The 27,926-nt window shown below is 38.4% G+C and overlaps 1 protein-coding gene across 1 annotated transcript; it reads right to left on the bottom strand.

Annotated features, from left to right (window-relative positions):
• Positions 1-51: 51 nt before the first annotated feature.
• RAB40B (RAB40B, member RAS oncogene family) lies at positions 52-27,654 on the bottom strand. Its single transcript, XM_049812721.1, has 6 exons — positions 27,239-27,654; positions 5,516-5,576; positions 3,274-3,334; positions 2,323-2,400; positions 1,611-1,833; positions 52-1,192 (listed from the first exon to the last, which is right to left on the bottom strand). The coding sequence occupies exons 1-6, from the start codon at positions 27,378-27,380 to the stop codon at positions 921-923; spliced, it is 837 nt and encodes a 278-aa protein (XP_049668678.1). The 5' UTR covers positions 27,381-27,654; the 3' UTR covers positions 52-920.
• Positions 27,655-27,926: the final 272 nt, after the last annotated feature.

Genomic DNA, 27,926 nt, shown 5'->3' with positions numbered 1-27,926 from the left:
TCTAAAGGAAGACAAAGACAACCTTCACCAGTTAAAGAAAGCATAATAGGATTTGTTTTCCAGAAACATTTATTTATTTTTTAAATAGTTTCCTTTCTTTATAAAGCAGCTCTTCAAGTCATGTTCCTTTTACCACAGTGTCTTTGGCATTTTCCTCCTAGAACTTTCTTGTAGAGTGGTATAAAATGTATTTTTTTTTTTTTTTACAGAAAAATAAGTATTTAAACCACAAATTAATTCCCCAAAGTATTAAATAACATACCAAAAACTTTATCAAATCTATTACATACACTAATGGGACAAAACCTTGTTGTGTATGTGCATAATAATTATATATACATTTTTAGCTTAGTTAAGTGAGTGCCTCAAAGTTATCAAGGAAGCTTTAAAAAAAAAAATCCAAAAGCACAATTGCAGTATTACTAGAATTTGTCACACTATTTGTAGAACTTAACAATGTATACGATACATTGCATTTTTAAAACCTCTGCCTGAATATGCAAACCGATGACTCATTTTTATATTTTTGAATAGCTTGCAAAAAGACAGGATTTTATACAATTACACAGTAAGCCACTTTCCAGATTTCATGGAATTAAGAACTGAATATAATGATAGTTATCCCCTATATGAAAACACACCTACTAGTCAAAACAATGGCATCATGCACATCAGAAACTAAAATGCAGTATGAAAATCCAACAGCAAAATGTCACATCCTTTCAGTTGCACTGAACATGTCATTCATTCCAAAGCAGCATTACTGTAGTGAGCAAGCTCTAAAATAAGACTTATTTTTCTTAATTTTGTCTATGTAGTGTGATACATACATAGAATGTGCTCAACCATTAAACAAAGAGTCCTTGCGTTCAACGCCTCACATGAGGGGATTCCATCCAGGTTCCTCTTGCACAGAGAGCTTAAGAAATTTTACAGCTGTTTCTTGTACAGTTTTTTGGTGGGCTCTGTGGTGGACGGATAATTTTAGCTTTCTTTAAGCTGTTCCTTTTATTGATGTTGCTGGATGTGAGGGAGTATGAGCGTCCATGCATCATCCTGGCATTAAGGCCATTTGCCATGGAGAAAGATTTGAGATGGCTTCTTAAGGCAACAGGGAGAGGGAGCTTGTCAACAAGATGCACAGGGGTACAGGAAACTATGGCACGGCAACAAAGGTCTTGCAGACTCAGTACTTAAAAACAGACATAAAACTTGCATTATAATAGCATGCTTTTGTCAGCCACATGTTAGTAGCATACCCAGCACTCTGCATGCACTCTGTACTTCCAGGACGAATTCTCATTTCTCCTCCCACACCCTTTCCCACACATACATTATCCAAAATATCTGCTGCTTCAGCTTCCTATTTATGTCTCGATACTTAGATGACTAAGCATGTAAGTTCTAGGAAAGATATGTTATTGCCTACAAAAGCAGAACAGGTTATGCCTGTAGATACATATTTTCTGTTTAGAAAGCAAATTGTACAGGATTCCTTCCTTTTTGATGTTTTTCCATCAGGGTTAAAGTTTCTGAAAATTATCTTATAGTAATGAACCATAAACCTTAGCTAGAACTAAATTTACACATTTTCAGTGTTCATCGCTTACCCTTGTTCGGCCTCCAGAGCCTGTCCATTCCATGTCTCATCAATACTATTCTTGCTAGCTCAGTAAAGGACTCTGTAATATTGAAATTACAAAGTGGACTGACTTCAAAAAAAGTCATGCCCAGCCTCTCAGCATAGGCTTGTGCTTGTTCAGTAGACACTTGGCGCTTGAAGGCTAAGTGAAGGCGATTTCCAACCAGGATTTTTGGTACACCAGGAGCATGCTGAGCAAAGAGAAGCAATAAAAAATTAATAGCTTGTCTTCCATTTCCCCCTTCCCTCAATTAAAACAAACAAAAGCTTTTTCAAGATTTAAAGACTAAGCGCCAGGTTGGACCAGATGATCTCCAGAGGTCCCTTCCAGCTTAAATTATTCTATGATTCTCCCTTCCTCAGGAGAAGACATCCCTTCCTCAGAGAAGACAGGCTTGCACAGATGACATGATAAATCTATAGCAAGAGTGGGACTACAATATGAAATCTTTGCCCTCCATATGTTCTCCGTCAACACCTTTAAGGAAATCAGACACTTTAGCTGATATGTTTCCAACTTTCTAGAATTACAAACTTAAAAAGAAAATTGTAAACTTGGCATCTTGGATAACTGTAGTAAGCACTGCCTGCAAATGCCAGTAGAAACAGTAGAAAATATCATAAGCAGTCGGTCTTAGTCATCTGGTACAGACTAGTGACACTCTGGGATTGTACCTTACCTCATCTATTTCCTTTATCCATCTATTGATTCCATCAAATGACCAACGATTTGTAATATCGTACACTAGTATTACTCCCTGTATTAAAAAAAAATAAAAAAATTCTAAGTTTAACAGAAGCATAACAGAGAATACGATCTGTAAATTCTCTAGTTCTGAAATAATCTTCTAAGATGCTGAGCAACTTCTCAATGGAGCAGAACTTCAGCATTCTGTGAAACCAAGCCCCATCTCTCTTTGTAGATTACAGATCAGCTAAGGGGCAGAAACCCTGACTTAGTTTTAGGGTCTAATGTATTGGTAAGTATTTCTTTTTATAGTGGACAACTTTGGTTAATCATACACACATCACAAGTCATAGCAAATCAATATTTTTGGTCATATTTGGTAGCTTGAAGATTCAATGCTCTGTGCAATTCTGGAACATAACAGACGCAACTCATCAGAACCAACACATGTCATGAATTACAGCGATACTTTAAAGTCTGAAGCTGTAGTGACTTTTAGTGGGTCTTTTTTTTTTTTTAAGGTCATTTCCTTATAAGTCATTACATTTCATCACATTTTAGACTATGTTTGTATTTTTCACATTACTCTTAACAGTTTTACGTTATCAATTTCTCTCACTTGGCACACAGTTTTAAAAAATAGTATTAGCATAGCCTTCACATGATCAAAGTAAGATAACATGCTTAAGTTATTGAGGTAACCAACAAGAAGGCATAATGTATATCATATTTTACCCTGATTCAACTTCAATCTCATGGATTTCCCCTCCGCAAAACAAAATCCTGCCCCTTGTTTTTTCCCATGTTTCATGATATCTTCAGACTATTACTGAATCTGCATGCAAACTACAAGTGAGCTATAGAAGCCATCACATGGTTTGCTAACTGCTTTCATTCATCCAACAACCATTATTCATCACTGAGAAAGTTGTACTGTGCTTACCTGAGCACCTCTTGAATAAGACCGAAATATGGTGCAGAATCTCCCTTGCCCCGATGTATCCCTAAATGAAATAAATTATATATAATTTTAAAAGTAGGTGGTCTCCTATGTTAAGAGTTCAGCTAGATTAACTCATCTGTACTGATCAGTACCAGCTCTTCTTCCATTGCTCATGCAGTAGCAGTTACTAATGCATAAGAGCTCTTCTTGCTCTCAGCAGTTTTTCTCCACTGGCATTCTGCCCTTTCCTCTACATTTCTCAGATTTCTCAGGATAAGAGGACAAGAACTTCAAACTTTACTCTTGCGATTGCCCTTGGAAAACAAAGGCTACTACTCAAGTGTACATATGCTGCTAGACTTTACATTTAGTTCAGCTTGAAGAAAGATTCTGTTTTCCCAGCAAAAGAAAAGTGGGAGGAAACAATAGCTATCACCAAGGAAACTAATGGAAAAACAGTAAAGTAAATTCTTAATTACAGCAGCAATAGTTCATCATGAGTCTAGTATGATGAAGGCATCCCTACAGAGTCATAGACAGCACTGGTTTTTGGAAAAGCATGTGCACAACAACAAGAACAATAAAAATCACTGCATAAAGTGCTTGGAAGCAAAAATCTAATTTATAGTGAAGAATGTGATAAGAAGCAAAATTCCATGAAGACTTTTTGAGGTAGATTACACATCTTCAAATGCAAGGCAGATATTTCCATATATGGTTATATGGTTAACTGTAGAAACATCTCCAATCTGTTATTTTAAGGAGTCCAAAGAACATCCTTGCCCTTCACAAAAAGAATTAAAACATCTCCTTCCTGGCTGCTTCTCAGATAAGCTTTATGTGGTATTTTTGCTAAGCTATATAAAGTGGAAGACACAAGATGAAAAAGAAAATAGGTGAACAAAATATCAAGTAATGAAGATACCATACGGCAGAGTACTATTAACCATCACTGCATTTAACAATTGAAACATTATTTTGAAAATCATAAAGGCAAAAAAACCCAGTGAAAGATAAATTTAAAATAACTTAGCTTTGTCACACAGGCTTTTAAGTCCAGTAATTTAAAAAGTTTCAAACAAAAATAAACACCAAAATTAATTTAAAAAATGGAAATAGCACAGGATTGTCTCTTCCTAGAAGGAAAAGGATATAATCATAATAATTCATTTTCACCTCCAATTCTCTATCTGAACACTGCTTGTTCCTGGAACCTGTCTCTCTAATTTATCTAGATTATGGTTCCTCAAAAATCACCCTCCATCTATTTCTTGGCCTGCACTGACCTTCCTTCTTCTTTTATGCCATGAGTTTAGGGAAAGAGAAAAACAATGTATTTAAGAGGCAGTAATGTTGCTGCATTTTTCAAGTTGCACCACTTGCTGAGTATTTCTAAATGAACCAGAAGATGGCCATCTTAACAACATTAAGAGATGTTAATCAACATTAATAAGACTGAAATATGGTGCAGAATCTCCCTTGCCCCGATGTATCCCTAAATGAAATAAATTATATATAATTTTAAAAGTAGGTGGTCTCCTATGTTAAGAGTTCAGCTAGATTAACTCATCTGTACTGATCAGTACCAGCTCTTCTTCCATTGCTCATGCAGTAGCAGTTACTAATGCATAAGAGCTCTTCTCGAGCCATCTTAAACAACCTTAACACAAAAAGACTCTGACAGACCAAATATTTGACCCTACAGGGAAAACATTTGTTGTAAAATAATTTTATTTGTTCTTGACACGTTTTTGTAAAGATCAAATCACATCAGATTGCATATTAATTAAATTATATGAGCAATAAGACAACTTTTTTTTTTTTAATAATATTGTGGTTATTTAGTTGACCATTACTACTAATACACTGAGCAAAGGGATGTTGCTATACAATCACTGTATGCTTTCTAAGGTACTTTCATGGTTCTCATTACCAGTATATTTTATCATCTTTGAAGGCGCTTTGAATCTATCTTGAAGGCACTTGTAGTCTTTTGTGCCTTTCTTCTGCATTTGCTATGCATTTCTGATGTACAGAAACTGTAGGGTCCCTCATTTTACATGAAATAGATGCAAAATGGAGGTAAAGAGAAAGTGCGAGTTACTCAAAGGGCTAGCTGCCTGGCTCACTCTTCTTCAGCTGACTAAATTTCTGAAGCATAAGGGAGAACTCCTGCCCTGAAGAGTTGCATTCTTGTGTCTTTGAAATATAAATTATGAGGAAAGGTGGAGCACACACTTACCAGAGCTGTAGCTTGATTCGTCGGCCATCCAGAAGAATCGTTGTAGTCTTATAATCTATACCTGTAGGGGAGACAGTCATGCAAATCTTAGAGCAGCTTGCAGGGGTACAATATACACACAGACAGTTACAGATTTCAAAGAAGCTGACCTTAAAAAAAGGTATTTGTCATTAGTACCTATGAAGTCCACATGGATAAGAACAACCATAAAGTTACAAAGACCTTTCATATTACTTAAGCTTGGTCCATTCAGAGCACATGTCTCAGGCTCCCTTCAGGTTGATAAATGGTCTGTTTTATTCATGATCATGACAACATATATGCTTAAAGAGTCTTACCTCTTCAACAGAAGAAGGTAGAACTAGCTTTTTGCCTTTTCCCTCATACATCCTTTGCAGACTAAAGGCTGTACTCTTCTTCTATTCCCTAGCTTTACGGCCTCTATTATTTCTTCCTTCCTTATCAGCTCTGACTCACAGACAGTTCTTATAGCAGATACACATCCCCCTTTTATATAAAAGCAGCAGATGGTGCAAGAAGTGGCTTGCCTTTTGTCTTCCAGCCTTTCCCATTGACAAGAACCTTCTCTGCCCAAAAGACCTATGCAGTTAGCGTCCAACAGAACGCAGGCAGGTTCCATTTAGTCCTTCCCATAACATGTCCAGGCCTTGTGGTTGAGCTACAATATCTCTTTAAGACGAGCTGAAGAAGTACTGCAGTGTTTAAGGGAAGTATACATGTATACACACGCACATATATAACATAGCTCACATCTTTATTGTACATTTTGTAGTCTTTGCAAACAACCTTCAGTGCTACACAATATTACCTTGTTACTGCTAACCTGACATGTCCCAGGAAGCAATTAAACTAAGTAAAAATAAGCTCAAGTCTAGCATAACTGTTTTCTTAGGCAAAATGGGTGTAGTTTCAATTAGATTAGGTAAAACTAATCAGAAACAGTTGTGTAGCTGCAGTTGACACCTGAAAATATCCACCACGATGCTAGGGTCAACGGCCTATGAACACTGTGCTTCAGTATTGCACCCACAAACTGCAAAATTATAAACATTAAAAGAAAGAGGCTTTTATTTTATTAAATGTTATTTTAAAAGTGTGCATTCAGTATTCACACTGTGCAGCCAAGCAACACAGTTTCACTGGTAAATGTGTTTTTCTCATGTTTTCTTTGCTGTGTCATAGTTTACTTCTTGAACTGAACATTTATTCATACAGTCCTCCAAATGAAGTTTAAAAAGCATGGCAACTAGCTCTGAAAAATGTACTGAAATGCAATGAGACTTGTACCTTGAAGAAGAGAGACATGCTTTGTTTTCTGGGCCTAAGCAAAATAAGGGCATAAGAAAAACACATTGACATAGAAAAACAAATGCATGCGGAAGTGTGCCCTAATTACTACTTAAGATTTCAGCACATATTTATCAGAGGAACATGGATGACAGTGCTGAAGATGATCCTGTAAGTGTAAGGTTCATTACTATGGGTGGCATCAACATCCAGAACAAAAAAGTTAATCTATATATCAATGTTTGTATTGATGAACATAACAAATGCTTACCAATAACTTTTTTTTTCTTCTGGATTTAAGGGGGAAAGAGAAGTTTGAAAGTTTAATAAAAACATGTATCAATTACCTATATCACTGTCTCAAAGAAAAAGTATAGCATAGCACGGCACATAAACAACAAATGAAAATCTGTCTCAACTGCAAGCACAACTCTGGGGAGACACGTAGCACGCAGGAGATTTGCTCTCTTTGCCTGAAAACACGTTTTGTGAGCAAGTTCACAAAATGGACTTCCTGTTGCTCCTCCAGTAGAGTATTGCTAAGCGCTGCTACCAGTTATCACAAAGAGGTCACTAAAGCAGCCACCAGTAGTCAGTTACCTCCATTTTTGTAAACAAAAATTAGGTTTAAAACCCTCTAGCTTAAATAAGCAGACACCGAAAAGAAACCCACCTCCTTTTTCCACAAGGAAAGGAGTTTGTAAGACTAGGTCTGGAATAAAGAACAGATGTTAAATTACCAAACAGAAGTTATTGCAAGGTAACTGTTGTCAGCTGAGTCAGCTCCGCCTGTAGCCATAAGCAAAGAGATACTTCATTTGTGCTTCTAAAATTTGTACCACACTAAACTGCTCAAATGGCATTTGTCACATGTAAGGTGCTATCTGAGGCAAACAAAATTTGAGCCGATTTTATGAAAACAACTAGAAACTTGAATTCACTAAGTTATAATCACAAGACACTACTCTTTAAAAGGACGTATGGATGCGCTACCCCAGGAAATGTTCTCCTAGTTACAAATCAGGACAATTTCTTGCCCAGACATCAGCGCACCATTACCCAATGCAGCTGTCTCCAGGTTTTAGTCTCAAGACAACTCATTTGTACACAACTATCACCAATTTTTCCTCCAGAACAGGCACTGGGGGACTCCAAATGCTTTTATTACACAGCACAATAGCATCAATTCCTTTTTTTTTTTTTGTAGGATACCTGTTGTAACATAGATACTAAAGCATATAGTGAAACAAGTTCTTTATCTCTAGTATGAATAACCTAATTTCTCTAATTTCCTGGCTTCTTGCGTGCCAAAATTTACATTTGTAGATAAAATAGCTAGTCGTCGAAAACTTTCATAGTAATATCAGCAAATTGTTTTTGTTTCTCTATGGTATTTGTTGATATTATTAGTAGAGTTAAACCAGCTTTAAACTTTATAAGTTGAAAGAGATTTAAAACCAACAGTTTTTGAAGGATAGTTGCACTGCAGTACTATTAATTAAAAATATTTTTATCTATGAATTGATTTGACTTGTTACATGGTTTATGTCATTTCTGGCAGCAGTAGCAACTACTAAACACCTGCCCAATTTGAAAGCCAACAACAACAGAGGACCATTAAGGCACCTTGCCATAGCCCTACAGAAATGGGTATTCGCAGTTCCGAGAGCAAGGGCATTTCTTAAGAATGAGAAGCCAAGAAGACTTGCCTGTTACCAAGATCCTGGTAAGGAAGAAGCTAGCAATGACCAGAGAGATGGTAGAAAGCAAGCTTAAGAAGAAGATCAAGTAAGAAAGAAGATCAGGAAGATAGAGGCACTGTGATGGTAAGTCACATGTTATTAGGAAACAATATTTCAAAGATGCCACTTCATTTCTTTTGCCTGATGGATAGTTCGCCTGAGTCACATCAACATACAGGTTCGCTACTCCCACTTTTACAAACGGATGAATACATCCTACTGTCAAGTAGGAGTATATTATGAAGAAATCTCTCGACACAGCTCCTTCTAGTCTGGCAGCAAAGAGATGGAGCTAAATTCTTCTGATAGCTCCAACTCAAGTCAGAGACTGGTACCGTGCCATGCCAACTTCACAGTTCCCAGATAAGCACTGAACTGAAAGGCCAGGGATAGCAATAATAGGCATTTCAAGCTTTTAGCTCACTGCAGAAGTGTGAACTGAAGCATATTCTGCCTTACAATTCAGGCTCTTATCTGTACATTTGGAAAGACACACAGACAGAACCCCACCCCAATGTATTACCACCAGTTTTGGGAGACTATTTTCATTAATCGGCCAAAGTGTTCCAGTTCTCCAGCAGTATTAGGAAATAAGTCAAATCTACAAACCACAAATTAAAAATAAATAAATAAATAAATACACCCCCCACCCCCCTCCAAACCTATAGACAAAGTCTTGGGACACTGACGGGACTAGGACATTGAAAATGTTTGTGCACTGAAAGAACAAATTTCAGAAATGCTTGAAAACATAAAGCACGTAGAACAAATCCTGCATAACACTATATATATCATTCCAGCATCCTGTGCTACCACTGATATCTCCCGCAGGGTAAAATACCTCCACTAGTTTATCCAAAGTTAATGAAGAGGTACAGACCATGTTTAGCAAACACTGACACATCCTACACAATGAACGGACATCCATCATTCTGTTAAAAGACATACCAAGCATAGAAAATTAGTATTGTGTAGTTAGAGGATACACAGCTAAATAAACCTGGCACTGTGCTTTGCATCAGAGACCATAAACTACTGCAAGTTGCTGATATTCAGCCACACACATAATGCAAAATATTAATTTTTTTTTTTATATGACATACACAAAACGAGTCTGAAAAACATACTATTACCAGCTGCTGTTTATGAAAGAATCTTATGGGTTTCTCAAAAGATTTTTGAAGAAGAGATGGATTCAGAAACTTCCTTATTCTTCAGCTGTTATACAGATAGAAGCAGTTGATAATATAACCTGAACATCTCTGCAATTAGCATTTGCCATTGATTAAGAATCAAAACAAAAAGCCTTTTGCCATGAATCATCAGGAACAGCATGAAACCGTAACAATGAGACCAACAGATGTGGATTGTGCTGTTGTAGAAATCAAATGTCCTTCCAGAACATTATTTACTCATTTAGTAAGACAGAATAGCTTTGTTTGGATATGCAACTAAATTGTATCTCTATACAAGGAAGGGAAGCAAAAGGCTGCTAAATCAAAGAAATTCAACTTTGAAGTAAAGCAGAAAAACCTCTTGTGCTTAATACTTTCATATGGGTTGTTTTTAACAAAAATTATTTTTCTAAAGCCACAAATTGAGATTAAAGAACCTGAAACAAGTCACTAGCCTTGCTGAAGGGTTTGGATTGCTTAAATCTAATTGATTTGTAATAAATTTTGTGTTTGAGAACAACAAAATCAACAGATAGAAAACTGAAAGAAGTATTATTGAACCCAGCAATGTGGTAGGATTCCCCAAAAACCATTCACCACTTTTGTAACAACTGCAGTAAATAGGAAGCCATCCTCTCTGCATCAATGTTTTGCAGCCATTACCACGCTATCACTTCTGCTTCATTAAACACACTGCATTCATGTCAACGCTGATTATTTTAAGGCTTCCTGTGAATTTCTGCTTCTCTTGAAGCTTATAGCAGTGTATGAAGGTTTCTGGGGTTTGTGATGGTCTCTTTAGGGCAGAATCCTTCAGTTGCTCATTTTGTGCTCCACCAAAGGCAACATTATTTACACCAAAAATCTTTTTGGTTTAATAATTGAGATTCAGTGATCTACAGTGTGACTAACAGCCAGTTGTTTAGCTTTGCAGCAGTGAAAAAACACACTGACTCACTTGAATGTAATCTGAAGCAATAGACTAGAGACCAACCACTGGTCGTATCTTGATAATATGACACAGAGTTAAATCCAGATTTGTCCCTCAAAATTTTTCATAGGAGTTGGATGTTAGCCTAATATTTTAATGGTTGGAGCTTGTTCTGCATTTGCTTTGGATCTGTGTTTCAACTTTGATAAGTTATAGGAGAGAGGAGAAAGAAAAACGGGAAAAAACCCAATAACTTTAAGACTAGATTCTTCAGAGCTGTGCTTTACCAATTCGGCACTGAAAGATTTTATTGAGTAGCACGTTTGTCTGAGAAAACAACCCTTTTTATACCTGAGAAGGTACAGAGTACAGGACTGCATCTTTGAACCTGGTGCTCTGTTACGTTTTAGCTAATAAATACTACAAGTACTGGTTTCATTGGTTTTACTTATTCCTCTTGGTGTGTCCTTTCTTTAAAGTTTAAGGCATGTTGTTCCTTGTAGAGAATTGACATCAGATTAGCAGCTTTCGGATTAAATTAAAACAGAGTCTAACTACTTCAAAATAAAAAATAAATATAATAATACCACCACTATTCCAACTACCTGTCTCCATAGCCTGACCACCTTCCAGAGATTGCAGCGTTAAACACCTCCAGCAATTATTCACTCCATCAGTTTGTCCAAATTAACCATTCAATAATAGTTATCTCAAACACACACTAATGTCTCCTTCCCATTGTTTCTATGCCAAAAATTAAGTGTCTACAAATAAATGTATATATTCAGCAGGATTCTGGGCCTGTGTTTAACTAAGTCCATTGAAAACATCCTTCAAGTTCAAAGACCATTGACTGCACTTCAAAAACACAGGTTTAGGTTTCAGAGAGTGCTTAAAACCATTTTCTCATAGGCACAATGAGAATTCAGTGGTCCCATCACTTCCCACTTTAACCTTCTTCAGCTATCTACCTTTTCATATACACACTAAAATTAAGATGTAACATTTCTCTTCAGAACACCTTTGTAACTGTTTCAAGTATATTTGACAAGTGGCCCAACTTCCAATTCCATTCATTTATTGTTCACAGCAAATGGACCTACAGCATGCTTTTGATTCAAAATTCAACCAAGCTTTAAAAACTAAGCCCCATGTTTTCAATATCATGCTGCAAAGATATAAACTCTTTGCAATAAAACTGGACTATATCTTTTGATATGTAAGCGCGAAGATCAGGTTATGTGACAGTCATATTTGCCTGCTGCTTGCCGTTTTACAATAATCGTCACTTTCCAAATTCTGGTCCTTTCCATCACAGTTAGTTACTGCAATAAAAGCCATCTGTTTGAAAAGCACAGATTGCCTATTCAGATTGAAATAGAGACACTAAAATTTTAGATCTAGACTGTATTCTTCACCTCATTAATCAAGCCATAAACCACAATTAAAGTCTCACAAATAATTCACTCATTTCAATGATGTGACAATTTTCCAAAAGCAGCTATTGTATCAGAAATCTCAGCTTTATATTTAGCTTTGTTTATGGTCACAGACACATGCCAACATCACAATCTATCCTTCACTACACTTGTTTTCCTTTGAATGTATAAAGGAATTAAGTTTACAAGAAATCTACCCTTAAAAAAATGAAAGTGCTCTTTAACAATTACAGAGAAGCTTTTCATAGTTACAACATTTTTAGGGCACCAGGTTAAAATCTCAAGATCTCCAAGCACTTCTAGTTGGCTCTAGTCCAGACTGTTACCCTTAGAACCAAAGCAAATGGTATGGGAGTAAGAAGTTTGACACAACTTTATGGCATACTTCCAATACTAATCTGAAAACAAAATTAACAACTGAAACTCCAAAACCTATATAAGCCCCACAAAATTAATTAGTCAGGCTGCTAATTTACAGAGGCAGTAACTGAATAAGTTTCTGTTCATCCTCTTACTATCAGCGTTAGTAAGTAAACAAGCCAAGGCTTTGCATATTAAATTCACATCCTCCCCCAAAAGAACATGCAAACAACTTGTTAAGTACATGGGTTTTTTAATCATGCCTTAGCTTGCAGTATTTCTGCTAAGATGGCTAAATAAAAACTAAACATTCAAGGCAGACGACTGTTTGGAAAGAAGAAAAAAACATTTGACATCAGCTAATAATCAACTTTTAACCAAAACTAGTGAACGATCCCTTTCCATTCACATTAAGAGGAAAGGAAATAAAGATCCAGAGATCATATTTCATTGTCTTCTGTCTTAACATTTACTTGTCAACAATAAAATAGCCTCTTTACAATCTAAGGCCTTAGAAATTTATTTTACAAGAAGGAAGGGAACTGTTCCCATCCCACAGGTCAGGAAGAATCAGGAACTTCAGTTCATCATTTCCTTTCTTCCACTCCAAAAGAAAAGGATATCAGAGTCATACAGTAAACTCAAATGTTTACTACAAGTTGCAGCTAACATCCTCAGATGAAAGCTGCTATATAGAAACATGTTATTGTTTATAAATAGTAGCACTGCAGGAAAAGGGAATGTTATTATTAGCATTGCTGACAAAAAAAAAGTTCTTCCTTTGTTTCAGCACATTTTATTAATAAATTTGAAATAAACTGGGAAGGGCTTAATATATCAATCCCAGCAATCTTCTAGGTGAGGTGGTTTTTTCTCAACCCCTTTTTCCACATTTGAAAGAATCAAGTGAAACAAGGAGTCTGGGGTGATCAGTGGTCACAGAACACCTCAGGTACCTTGCAGATCAATATTCTCCTGCATCTAGATCCAACTGCTCATGCACAACACTGCACTTCACACTTCTGACTAGAAAATTCACGTTAAAAGAAAAGATCTCCAAAACTACTGACAGCTCTGGAGATGGATTGAGATAGGATTGTTATTGACTGGTAGCACTTATTAGCCAAAGGTTTTTTTAATAGTTATTTAAAGCCAATAACATCAGATTATGATTTAAGAGTGAATATGGATCACTCAGTTCCCTACACTGGGAAAGGAACACACTCTTGGCAGAAGATAACAAACATTAGCTTTACGATTTCCCTGCTTGACTCTCCAAACAATTTGCAACAGAACTCAACATAAAAAATGTAACATCGAGCAGTTCCCAGTTTATAGTCATTGTTATCAAACAGCAACAGTATTTTAAACCAGCTCTTTTCTACTTAAGATTTGCATATTATAAAAGAATTGCCCTCAACTTTTAGTCCAAACTTTTAATATCAAAGTAGAGATAACCATAACCTAGCACCTAGTGAATCTGATTTAGAATTAACCTCTATTACAAGTACAGGAGGAAAAAAAATATATATATTCTTCTACGATACCATTTTCTCACTGCTGTTGTTCATCATTTCCTATAAGTAAGAGCTGGATTGCAAGATGAGTTCCTTTGCATATGTCAGGGATGTTGTTAACAAGCATCCTATCTTCCTAAAAAACTCAGTTACATTATTCTCAAAGAGCATCAGCTCTCAAGGGCAGCCTCCCATTCACAATCCCACCTTTACACTCCTTGCAATTAAAGCTTCAGACATCATTCTTTGTTTCATCTTCTTCGAGATACACATGTATCCCAAGCAACAGCTATGACGTGGTGCTCTGCATATCCATGAAAAGGACAGCGAAGGGAAGCTTGGCCAGGCTAAGACAACTGACCCCAGAAAAGTGGAATAAGTTTTATATAATAGTTGATTGTCCAATATTTTCAGTGCTTGTGGATATCTTCATGGTATAAAGCTTAACAGTGGGGGTCAAATCATCCTGGTGCATGAGAAAAATACTAGAAGGCAGGTTACATATCTTTAACAATTCTACAAACCAAGAAAGAAATGGGACACAGCCATGCAGAACTTGCCCTTACTTGTATCTTAAACACTAGGTTTGAAATGTGGCCAGAATCTGGAAGGGAGAATAGCTTCAAACCTACCATAAAATATTAAAAACAGATGCAGTATTTCACATTTTACAATATTTTCCAAAAAAGAACAATGACCTTTTATGCCTTGACACTTCATTAGCAGTAAACCAGTTCAAAAATACTTGGCATCAGAAGAATTGCAAGAACATCTAGCCACCGTTATTCTGAGCTATAGGCCTAAGAGCTCACTGAGAACAGTTGCAAACCTCTCCAAAACTTCCCTAGGCTTTAAATCAACTCTCAAATAAATGATTCTAAAGAATTAAACCACCACTTTCAGTTAAGCATATCAATATATCATAACAATTAGAAAAATAAGAACTGTTTCATAAGCATATTCCTGTGTATTATTAAATTGTAAGTAATACTTACGATAAATGGCAAGATATAACCAACGTTTACAAAAAACAATCCAAAAAGCCTACTCCAGGATGCCATCAATACTCCTAGAAGTCACAGCAGTATTTGTCACCAAGTGTAGTAAAAGAAAAAAAAAAAAAAAAGGCAGCTTTGTTTTTGAACTGCACAAAGCACTGCTTGTTAAAAGAAGAAAAAAGATTACTTGAGAAATAATTCCTTGAGCTGAACAAGTTAAGAATTCTGTCATTATGATGAATTGAAGATCAAAGTGGGAATTCACAACAAGTAGGTGTAATTGCAATAATTTTGCTTTAAAGATGCCAGACAGCAAAATTCGTATCATTATTGAAAAATTACTGTGGCTTAGAAACTATAATCCAGAAAACATACAGCCATCTTTCCCAAAGCACAGATACTTGAAGAGGAAGAGCTTTCAAACTAACCTCCAAAGCAAGGAACAAAAGACCAACTGCACTTCTTAAATTTAGAATTCCATGTAAAACACATGCTGCAGTAAATGGGGCATTATAGATAACCTTACCATTAACTCAAGGAATTCCCAAAATCATGAGATATCTTCAGGACATATACTCCCATTAGAAAAATGAAGAAAATTAAGTCTGGCTTGGATTATGCTTCCACTTCTCCCTTTTCCTCTTCCCCAGCTATTTCAGCAGAAGAATTGCCAAAGTTGTTCTGCTTTTCCAGGACAAAAAATTAACACAAAATGCTAGCGAACAATCTTTGTTAGGATTTAAAGGAGAATGGCAGACTATACATTACTGATACAAAGCTCTTGTTCCATTCATCATTTAGTTAGTATCAGTGTTCCAAGAAATTAAAATAAACTGATTTCAGGTGAATAGGATCAAAGGAAATTTCAGGTTGGAGCAATCTCAGAAGATCATCTAGATCAGCCTCCTGCTCAAAAAAGGATCAGATATAAGTGAGGTCTGGAGACTGCATAACCTCTCTGAGCAACCGGTTCCATAGCTTGACTGTCTTCATGGTAAAAAAGTTTTTCCCCTCACCCATTCTTTCTTCAACTTACACCAGTTGTCTCTTACCCTCCCACCATGCACAAAGCCTCGCTCTGTCCTCCTGATGACCTCCTCATGGGTACCAGGAGCCTGCTCTTAGGTTACCCACCCAAGGTCTCTCTTCTCCAGAGAGGTGACTCATTAGTCTGTGGCCAAACTTCACTGAAGTTGTTAGTACTGCAGACTTTTCTTCACTTCAAAGCTATGCAATTACTTTTCATGAAGTCTTCTGCATTGAACTAGCCTGTCTTCCAGATGTTGAAGACAAATACAGTAGAGATTGATAAGTGAGCCTGCCTATAAAACTATAGGCCTCAAACAGTACTGATTACACTCCTGTTTGGAGACAAAACCTAGAATTTCTATACAAAGATTATTACACCACATGTATTCTTGTACTCTAGAATCTTCTTGCTCCAAGACTAACAGAATTCTAAAAGGGAGTGTTTCTTGTCAGAACTGAAAAAGAAAATCAATTTAAAAGTTTAGAGGTTACAAACCTGTTTAAAATTCCATTTATCATGCTTCTATTGGATAAAGTATGTGTTCAAGTCAAAAGACAATCTACTAATTCAGAAGTGGTTTGAAAAGTCAAGGTTGTGCTTTACACAAACTTCACTTAGCATATTTACCGAAGCAAACGCACAGAAAGATTAGAAGAACACACAGAAAGATTAGAAGAACTGAGTCCTGACTGACTGAGATCATGCACTGTGTATAGGGATTGCTAAAACAGTTAGAAAAGAAACGTATGTATCCAGATATCCATGTTAAAAATTTTGCACCACAACACTCTCTGTATACTGACTCAGTCATTCCATTGAGTGCATCAGCTACATGAGCCTCTTCCTCAGTCTAGTCTTGAGAGAGTATTAAAAAGGCTGCCAGACCTGCTGGGTCTCTTCTGGGTTTTCCAGCTGGCAGTTTCATATTTCATGCACTTAAATTTCCCATTTTAAGGCACTGCATAAAGTCAGCTTGCAAACAAAGTATAAGGGCACAGGAGATACATTAATACATTGCTGTCCCTAAAATTTTGAAGGGATTAATTACCTTGATTCAAAAACCTATGGACTAAAATACCCCTACCCCCCTTTTTCTTTCTTTTTATTAAACTGTTGGGTTTTTTTAAATAGTTACTGTTTCATCCAAACGTCTATAATGGCTCATTCTTTACGAAAATGGGCAAATTAAACATACAATCCTCAAATACCCTTATGACTGCTCCTTCAATATATTCTTCCAGAGTACATAAACATTCTTTGCTGTTTCAGCTTTGCTGATGTGGGATTACAAGGAAACATATGCTGGTAAAGTCAGTGTAGGGCTCTTTGCATGAAGTTGTAGCCCAGAGGAAAAATGAGAGCAATGGCAGGAGCATAACACTGAGTTACTAACTGCCAAGGTGTGCTCAACATACCTAATATAAAACCAGGGGAAAATAAAGAGGTAAAATCTGAGTCATAAGCCTTGAACACACCACACAGTAAACAAATTATGGTTATTAAATACAAGTGATCGGACTGCATTTGAAAGTGTGAAAGATCAGCTGCAATTCATCTAGTGCAAGTGTGTCACTCTTGGACTGAAGCTTACTTTTAAACATTGTCACATGTTCAGTCTCCTCTACATTTACACCTGGACACACATGGAACTTTAGCCATATATTAAGAGTAACTGGAACTTCTTAATAAATATGCTATCTTCTTCTGATCCAAGAATGAAAGTATTTTTACAAAACATTTCTCCAGAGTTTTAAGTACTGAAGTACACTTAAAGAATATGCAATATTTTAACAAACATGATTAAAACAGGCATTTACGGCATTGGGAGTTTATGTTATATGAACATGAAGCCAATACCCAAAACTAATTTATTGGGGGAAACTAAATAGTTTGATTTTGCATCAGGCAACATCTTATTTTAAAGCTGCATTTTTTGGAGGAGTCATAGCAGTCCAGAGGTGTGTCTACACTAACCGGTATTGAATGTTTCAAAGGAGGTCACAGAATCCCACTTACTCTAGCATAAGAGAAAAGAAATGCATAGCAAAATTGTTTCTTTATATAAATTTGGAAAAAGCCATAGAAATTCACAACTATAATTTTTAATTAAAACAGAGCACACAGATTACCCATTTTCATAAATGAAGTAGCTGCAAATAATTCTCAATCTCCAAATATTGGACTAGGAAGGCTGGCAGTCACATGAGGGAAGCAGACCTCAGAAAGCAGCCAGGTTTGCATGTTCTTCCTAAATAGGATCTCTCTTACCATTTTTAAGAGTGCTAGGCTAAATGAGCTCAAGATGACACTTATGTTCTTAACTTAGAAGTCAGTTACTTTTTAAAATGCATGGAAATCTCCATTCCAGAAATTCTCATCATAGTTACCCCACCTCTGCATATTAAACTACCAGTTTTTACTTTGAAATCCAACATTGCATAAATAATTTTAATATCCAAGATAACTCTGGAGTAACAGCCTTCGCTCTTCTGGCTTCCTCGTGCTTACCAGCTATTGCTGAATCACTCCATCTTCTGACACCACTTGTTGATTTCACACAGTGCTTTCGTATCAGCACCCTTCAATGGCAAATCCCACGCAACAAAGAAAAATAGCAAAGCTGTTACATGGGCTTTCAGCTTTGCACAAGACTACATCTCATGAACAATAAATAACTTTCCCTGCTTCTGACAACAAACATGATTCCCAAATACTTAATCTTTACTGTTTACATGCCTACAGAACAGCAAAAAATTACTGACTTGACAGAAATGTTTCTGTATGCGTGTAAGGGTGTCTTCACTGCTAGATTCTACCTGTCCTTCCCCCAATTTGAAAAGAGTTACTTTTCTGTCCTAGAGAGGATTCCACCTTGCCTGGAGCACAGTTCAGAGATTTGGTTCAGCCAGTCTGAACATATGAACCAGACTTCCACTTCCTTAGAGATTTCTATCCTTTAGGGTTCAAAACAACCCATGCCTTCTGTAAAAAATCACCGATGAGATCCAGTGAGTCTCAGCTGAACACAGCACATATATTCCTTTTACCAATATGCAGTCAGAGTAACAGTCTAAGTAACATATCAAACAAGAATGTAATTATACAAAAAGCAGGTATGTACTACATTAAAGCCTTAAGGCAGCTGTTCTTCAACACACTTTGTTATTCGGCACAGCTCATCATTGACAATACTTTTCTGTTTATCCCACCCAGCTGAAAGAGGAAAGAAAGTCTCTTAGATGCCACAAACTACTGTAAAGATGTGAGCGAGGTTGGCTTCTGGACCTTTAAACCCCTCTATTCCTGGGCAGAAATGACATCCTAACTTCATAGTAATTAGCATTCTAAATTGTCATTCAAATCTATGGAAAGTTAGATACATAAACAGCTGTTGTGAACACCAATATTTTTGTGGACTTGGCCCTGAGTAGGTACTAAATTACAGTCAATACTGACGGATGATTTTATCATACCTTTTTGAAAGACTGGACATCAAGTATACAGCATATGTTGATAGATCAGTGTTTGATCTGTAACAGCTTCACTTACTTATGAACTTGCAGCTCTGACTGGAGTATTTGACTACTTAGCTTGCCCAGTTCATACTTCCATATTACAACATGTCAAGACATAAAAGAAAGGAACAATTATTTGTACAGATGTGTTCCACTATATCAACAGATTTAGATGTGGATAAAAAAAACATAGCAAGCTCAAACCAAACATGTTTGGTGTCTTACATTTGAGATGATCCTTAAATAAAACCAGTATGACAAACACTAGCCCATGTTGAGTATTTTGTGTAACTATTGCATTAGTTTCCTATTTTCAGTCTTGTATTAAACAAAATTCAGAAGAGCTGATGGGATACAAATGAAACTTCTAAAGTTAGCCAATTTCTATTCTTAATCCCATTTACCATTCTTGTTTAGCTCCCAGAACAAAAACAAATTTACAGCAATATGTAAATGTAATTTAACCAACATATTGGATAAAACTTGATCCTGGCACAGGCAAACACAATTTTGGTTAGGCCAAAGCAGCTTAAAAGGACTCAATTACTTTCAAGTCTGACCACTTTTCAAAATAGCCTAGACTTTGTCTTTCATGTTGCACACCTGTCTGGGAGCCTCATGGTAATGTTGTTTTTTACCGTCACTTTCCCACTCCCTCATATCTATGAAAAAAATGGGGGTGGGTGGGGGGAAGACACCGGTAACCCAAAGGAAAATGAGACAGGCAGCACATAGTGCTATTGAATGAATGTGCATGAGAACGACAAAGAAGAAAGTAAGCTATTGTTATAGTCTCTTTTGCCACAACAAGCTAAAGTATTACTTGTAGCAATAGCTGATATCAAATTCAGACAAGTGTGTGCAGCTTGGTTTTAGGCAGGAATCATTTGCATGATGTTAAGATTTCAAGGCTTCTTCATTCTGAAACTGTACGATAATATGCTTGACCAAAATTTAGGTGTTTTCTTTGGTCTTTTGTTGTTGTTGAGTAGGCCTTGCTAAGAAACATAAAGGCCAGTTAATGGAAAAGAACAAGGTACACAAATATCTGGTTTGAATATGTGCATGTGCACACAGTTTTGATTTTTTTCCCCTCCAATATGGTTGGGTGAGGACTGCTAGGAAGAGAAATAATTTAAGCCTATTGATTAAGTGGGTTTCAAAACCTCACTGTAAGATGACCTAGCTTCTGACCTTAATGAAATTATAAGACAGTAACACTTTGGGCCATGAGATGGATACAAGTGCATGACACTTAAGTTGCAATATTAAAACACAGAAATATTACTGCTGTATTAAACAGAAGAAAAATGGCCAAGTAGAAGAAAGTGTGCAATAAACCAAAACTAATTTTATGAAAGGTTTGAAGAAACCATACATTGCCAAGCAGGCGTAGAATTTCTATTGCTCCATTACATCAAGCAAGGTGAATATTCATTGCTTCAACAGATATGCAAGATCAGCTAACAAATACAAAACCCAACATTGACTGACTGACCTGACCATCACAGGAAATACTACAGTATCCTTTACCACGTTGTTTATGAAGAATATGGAAAAAGAGGTAAAAAAAGGTGTCACTCAATATGCTGCCACATATCAGAGAAGAAAACATGATGTACTGGTCTCATGAGGCAGGCAATTCTTAGCATGAGACTCCAAACTTGAGATTTGGGGATGGGGGAAAGGCACACGAATTGAAGCAAAGAACAAAGGCGGTCTGAATTAGACCACAAGCTTTTTTTTTTTTTTTTTTTTTACAGGATGGAAAGTATCTGTCATAAGTAAGGCAAGAATAAAGGCAATCAGGTCAAACCAGGATCCACATTTTCAGCTAACACACGCCTCTCATAATTGACTGCCTATTAAGAAGAATTGCTACTCCACAGTGCTATCACCTGGAAGAGACAAAATGCAGCTATAGGTGGTGGAAAAGGGAGAAATTATTTCCATTTTTCTATTTTAAACACAGTGAAAGGGGAAGAGCAAGTACAGAGTAGGTAGCAGTTTCTGTTTATTGAACTTTCTTCACATGCAGTATATAATACAATTTTAAATTAATGTTGTCTTTCAGCAGTAAGCATTACTCTTGTAAGACACCACATTAAAGGGGCAGTCATAAATAACATATTTAGAGTAGGATCTATTACTGCTTTACAGGCTCATCCAAAAATAGGTTAGATGCCCTATTTGAAGCAACTATTTCTTTCCATTAATGCCATGGAAGCCTACAGTAATGAGTTAAGACACTAGATGTCTTCTAGGCACTTAAAATTGGCATATGAAATCAAATCTCACCTGTTTTTCCTCACACAAGAACGCAGTCTAAATCTTTTTAAACTGAGATCAACGGGCATACAACCGGATTTTAACAAAATTCGAGGGGGAAAAAAATTCCTGCCTATTCAACCTTTTAGGAAAAGTTACTTCGTGACAGCTAAGAGTGGTCAATTTTTGCTCTCCTTGTGCTGTGAGATAAAGCCTAGTGCATTTATAGGCAAGCATAAATAACCTCAAAAGGTGTATATTTACCCATAGACACTGGTGCTCAGCAACTTTAAATAACTCTTCTGCTGGAGAAATCCTAACAGCATGGACTGAAGATTGTCCCTAAAAGCTGCTGCTATGTGCAAAGAAATACAGAAATATAATGATGTTGCCATTAGTTTTTATTGCAATCTTTAGATCATGTTGCATTTAGGAAAATGTAATGGCCTCAAAATAAGTCAGTGATAAGCAACCCATCCTATTCATTATTATACTGGTAGGAAAACAAAGCAATTTTATTTCCCCTTCCTTTCAGCAAAGTAACATTTTCAAAACCACAGTTTTATGAAGACAGAACAGAGAAACTTAACATCAAATCTTTGTGGGAAGACTTTTATCTCCATTAGTTCATTTGGTCTTGTTGGGAGTGAGAGGAGGAAACCACAGTCCGCTCACAAATCTGAGTATTTTCATTTCTCATGTTAACAATGTTTCCTTTTGTTTCCTTATTTTAGTTAGGGCTCATTCCCTCCTCTTCACACCAGCTTTACACCAAAGAATGGCTTTGATCTGTGTCTTAAGTTATCAGGAAGAGCCACCACGAACTGTAAGTCTGTCTGCTGGGATGCGAGCAGCTGACAACTTATCCCAGTCCACACGCTCCCTATGTACAAGGGTATTCTGGCTCTCCCCATAAGGTCTGCTTGAGGTTGGGGCATCCAAGCTCCAGGCCTGTGTTCTAACCACTTAGTGATCAAGACAACCACTTATTAACACCCACAACTGTTACACACCAGCATCTTTTCAAGCATTCAGATAAGACAACCAATACCCCAGTGAAGTTCTCAACCTCAGGACAGACAGAATTTACGGGAAGACAAATAACTGTGATACGAACTTAAGAGGATATGAAAAGGACGCTAGAAGAGAGACAACTTGTCAGTTTAAACCTGATGTTCCTGCAAGAAAAGGAGTAGGAGTACACAGGTTTCAACAATCATTCCTTTCAGTCCCTGTGTCAAGCAATCACACTGCAAGCATATGTTAGTATGAAAGCAAAACAAGAATCCAGCTGAATAAAAATCTGCTAGTGCAAAACATCAAAATATTTGTCTACTTGGTGACAGCACATCTATGGTATTATGTTCTAGTCTAGAAGCAATTATTTCCTCTAAATTTATTCTCATAAGAAACTAAAAATGGTTAAAAGCAAAGGTTCTGCACTCACTGTAAGATCATTTTTGTGCAGCTTTTCTTACCAGGTTAGAGACAAAGTGTGTCCAATCTATTGTAATTTCAGTTTTGAGCAAGATGTGGGAGAACTACAAAGACAGGTTACCCAGACAGCTATCTTTACTGCCTACCTGCCCATCTCCAGGATACCTGCTTTCTAAATTATCTCTATGAATCATGTTCACCAATGCATTTTCCATGGCAGTCCTTACTTCGTTACGTTAATAAAACTTCTTCTCCTTTCCAACCCAGAGTGCTTTGGTCATTAAGAAAAATTTGGAGACCAAGAGATTGTACTCCGTCTTAACAGCTGAACTATGCCAAATGCTTTCAAACCACGGCTTGTGGGCCAGCAGCAACTTGCAGGGACTTGACTGATCACACGATGCTGGCTTTCGTTCCCATCTCCAGATTTCATATAATTTTTGTGTACTGACAGAAAACAGTAAGACACACGACTGCCATATTTTCCTGGGAATGAGAAAGATGGCAGATTTATTTTTGAGTAGTTAAGAAAGTGCCTGTGAAGAATTAATTTGTGGTTTATACAATTAAAGTCTGAGCCCATAGAGTTGAGATGAGAGAGTTGTATAGCTGCACAAAAAGCCTTCAAGAATCTGATGGCTACCTTCCCCCCCCCCAACCCCCCCCCCCCCCAAAAAAAAACCACCAAAAAAACACCACCAAAAAACCAAAACAACTCCACGCCCCCTTCCTACTCCCCCCATTCTGGTCAACTCCAGGTTTTATTTTACCTTCATTCTTCTTGTCTGCTTAACTGTCTTTCATGCTGCTGAAGACAACAACCACCCAAAAGGCCCTTGATCCTTCTTTGCTGATGAGTCCATCCTCACTCAGCCTTTCTTCCACCTGTCTTAATATCCCATGGGGTTCCTTTAGATTCTCCTCCTTCCCAAAGGAGGGGTCACACTCTGTTCAACACTGTGTCCTTCCCTATATTTCCTTTATAAATAATATCTCTCTCTACTTCTTAGAGCACTGCAGTGCATCTTAGTGATACCTCCTGTTGTTTAGCACAAGAAAGAACCCTATATCAAAGCTACATTCTAAATTCTTCAGCTCTGATGCATTGCTGTCTTTTCTGAAACTCAGCCCTGTAACTTCAGGGTCTTCTTTCCATTTTATCCACAGAATTGGTAAGCTCTCTGAACAGCTGGTCTTATTCAAGGCCTCATCTGTCCCTCATCTTGACCACCCTTTGTAGCCCGTTCTTTCCAAACTTCTCAACATTCATATTCCCACCTTCAATTTACTAAAATTCAAGCAGTGGGAGTAACCTTTTTCCTGTTGCAATAAACATCATATTCTGTCTCTCTTGCATACACAAATTTAAACAACTGCCCAAATTCCCATGTTTCATCCCATTAACTTGTTTGTTCTCTTTTCAAGGCCCTTCAGTGCTCCTCCTCTCCTCAATTGCTCTTGTTTTTTACCACATCATCTCTCTCCTCTTCCATTGTAGTCTCAAAGCTATTCCCTTTCATCAAGCTCCACAACAAAGTTTTGTCATTTCAAAGCTTATACATGTGGCACATCTTGACAGAAACTATCACATCACTAGACTTTCTCTTTCCAATTCAGAGACCTAGCTGGCATTACGAAAGTGGTAAATCCTAGCAGTTCACTAAGGACTTGAAAATGGTGAAAAAGTCAGTGTTCATCAAGCTTTTTAATCAAGTTAAATTACAAAATGAGTCATAATACCAACAGGATGTTTAGCTCTATCCCTCTACTTGCGCCTCTGTTTTCATAGTCCCTGAGCCTGCACAGATTCCTCACAGCTGCATCCTACGCAGCCAAGCTCAAATGGTGTAGGAAAGGCTGAGGAGATACTGGCAGAGAAGGGATATTGGATACAGACCCCCAAAGAAACTGAGTATCTTACATGCGGTGTTCAAAAGTATTTCAAGTTTGATGCATTCAAGAACATTATAAACTTACGAGTGAGAAAATACTTTTTATGAACTTTCACAGTTAGAATCCTTCTTTACGTGAGACTAGACAGTATACAATGATTGTGTAAACACTGAGACTCAGTAGGTACAAAAATTCTTAATTATGACACTAGTTGCATAAAATTAAGAATCAGATTATACTCCTTCCAAATTTTACTACCATGCCATCTCTTATATCTACCCTCCTCTTATAACTCACACACCTCTCTTCAGACATGCTCATCTTCTTGGGACTAAGAACTTCCTTCAGTCTCTGAAACAGTGACCTTCGCTAGCAGACTTTGTGAGGTCCTGAATTACCATATTTCCCTAACCTCGTATAGTTCAGGTTGATAAATATCCTGGTGAAGAGACTACAATCCATGAAACAGCACATAAAACTTACAACCCTGTATGTACACATTTTGAAGTTATTAGTAGCGATGAAGAATTTCCAAGCTGTGTGTTAAATACTTGCAAAATAATTCAAAAAGAATATTTGTATTTCTTGGCTGTCAAGAAATCTATTCACAGAGTTATAGTGTTATTCACACAAATATTTTTTAAGAGCAAAACCACAAGCATCAATCACAATGTTTACTTGCAAAAGTCTGAAGTAAGACTGATGAGCTCAGGAGCTGGTCAAACATTCTCTCTCAATTACGCCAAGATACATTGGAGACTGAAGTGCTCCTTCACCATAAGAATATATAAACTAGATTGTGTGTACAGAACAGAGCCAGATTAGGCACGCTCTCCCCAAGCCTTCTGTCACTTTTCTTCAACCACCTGAAGAGCATGAGGAGTAAACACACTGCAACATCCCAAGGAGTAATTCAGCAAAACTATTATGCAAATGTCTTAAAATGTACATTGATGCCTTCGAGGTACAGTCTGACTCATAAGCAATGGTACAGAGAACTCTCCTCCCTCCCTCCAGTTCTAGCTGTGAATCAGTGCTATGAACAAAATGTAATAACAGATCCTAAGTCAATGTAAAGTGTTCCAGTGAATTAACTAGTCACAGACTTATACTGGCAGTAAATTAAAGCAATGGGTAATTTGACAGGACAATTTGCTTTTTAATATGCCGCGTGAGGGAAAAAAAACCCCTAGAGTATGTTCTAGGCAAACAAGATTGGGGAACTGAAAAGAAGAAAATGGAAGGGAAGGAAAATAGAAATCCCCTTTTCCCCGAGCCATTAGCTTAGTTTTTAATCAGTCTGCAATGTTCACAACTCCCTATTCTGCAGACAGAGTGTATCTGGCGTGGATGAAGCTCTTCAGTCTTGCCCTTTAAAAAGCTTAAAGTGAAAGGACATACTACAAACATGAACCTTGATCTTAAAGGGCCACTCTTCTGATATTAAGAACATGACAGTGAAAAAAAGGGAGAAAAAAAGTATCTCCTTTTCAGCTCTTTCAGTGAAACCAGCTTCACAGCAAATTCCTTTGCTGTTTAACAAAGGTCCTTTACTAGAAAAACATTTGTATTAGTATTTACCTTTACTCAGTGATGAAAACAGGAAAATAACCGCTTAGGAAGATAAATCCTATCACCTTGATCAATACGTTCTGTGTATTAAGGCATGCCTCTTAAACTCGAGCTCCAAAAATAAGGGCATTCCTCTTAAACTTGCGCTCTCGGACGTGAGATCACCTGCACGGGATTTTAAACGCCGACAGCAATTCCACCTCCTTTCTGAAAACTACCTACAGCAAAACATCATTCAGCATGTCTTTGCCTGCCCCCTTTTCCTCCTCCGGTACTAGCTGGGAGCTCCATAAATCAGCGGGAACCTGCAGAAGCAGATGTTTCCATCTGTCGGTCCGGCTGTACTGATTTCCCAGCCCAGAAGTTGGCACCCTAGGCCATGGCCTTTTCCTCCGACGCGGCCGGAGCCTCTCGGCGGGTCCGGATCCCGAGAGCCTGGAGGGCCACAGGGCGCTTGTGATAGGCGGGGGGGAACCGGCGAGCAGCGCGCCGAGACACCTCATCGCAGCGGGAGGAACTCCCGGGGGGAGCAGCTTACCCATGTGGTACCCGTAGGGCGACTCGGTGGCTCCGTCCTGCAGGCTGGCCAGGATCTCCCCCTTGCCCACGTCGCTGTCCCCCACCAGCAGGAATTTCAGCAGAAAATCGTAGGCTTTCACCGGGCTTCCCACGTGGCTCATCCTCCTCGTCGCTCCCCCCAGGCTCCCCGACGGATCAGCTCCCGCGGCCCATCCCGGGGCCCGGGGGGGCCAGGTGACCGCGGCGGGCAGCGGCGCGGGCAGGCAGCGGCATGCCCGGCGCTGGCGGGGGGGAGGCGTGAGGCAGCGGCGCGGCCCCGTCACGGCAGCGGGGGCAGCGCCCGCCGCGCCATCCCTCGCCGCGGCCGGAGCAGGGAGGCTCTCCGGGGCGCGCCTCCTGCGGCGACGGGAAACGGCGGTCCGGGCGGCGGGGGGAACGGCGGCAGCGCGCGTCGCGTCGCCACGGAACGAAGGCGACCGTCTCCTCCGGCGGAGGGCCCGACCCTCTCCGCGCGGGCCGCTCGGCGCTGCCCGGGAACGCGAAGGGGCAGCGGGCGCTCAGCGGGGCGGCCGCGGGGGGCTCCGTCCCGCTCCGGCACCTGCCGCCCCGGCCGCGGGCTGTCAGCGCGCCGCCGCCTCACGCCGCCGCTCGGCTCTGCCCGCCGCCGCGGCGCTCTGACAGAACGCCGAGCCCCGCCCCCGAACCGC

The sequence above is a fragment of the Accipiter gentilis genome, chromosome 10 (genome assembly GCF_929443795.1).
Source record: "Accipiter gentilis chromosome 10, bAccGen1.1, whole genome shotgun sequence".
NCBI lineage: Eukaryota > Metazoa > Chordata > Aves > Accipitriformes > Accipitridae > Astur > Astur gentilis.
The sequence above is the reverse complement of the archived record's forward strand: the minus strand, read 5'-3'. Positions and strand labels throughout refer to the sequence as shown.

Coding starts and splice junctions, on each gene's coding strand:
- RAB40B (XM_049812721.1), bottom strand. CDS start 27,380: ATGAGCCACGTGGGAAGCCCGGTGAAAGCCTACGATTTTCTGCTGAAA. Junction 5,577..27,238: donor GCCCTACGGGTACCACATGG/GTAAGCTGCTCC, acceptor TCTCCCCTACAG/GTATAGATTATAAGACTACA. Junction 3,335..5,515: donor CGAATCAAGCTACAGCTCTG/GTAAGTGTGTGC, acceptor TATTTCATTTAG/GGATACATCGGGGCAAGGGA.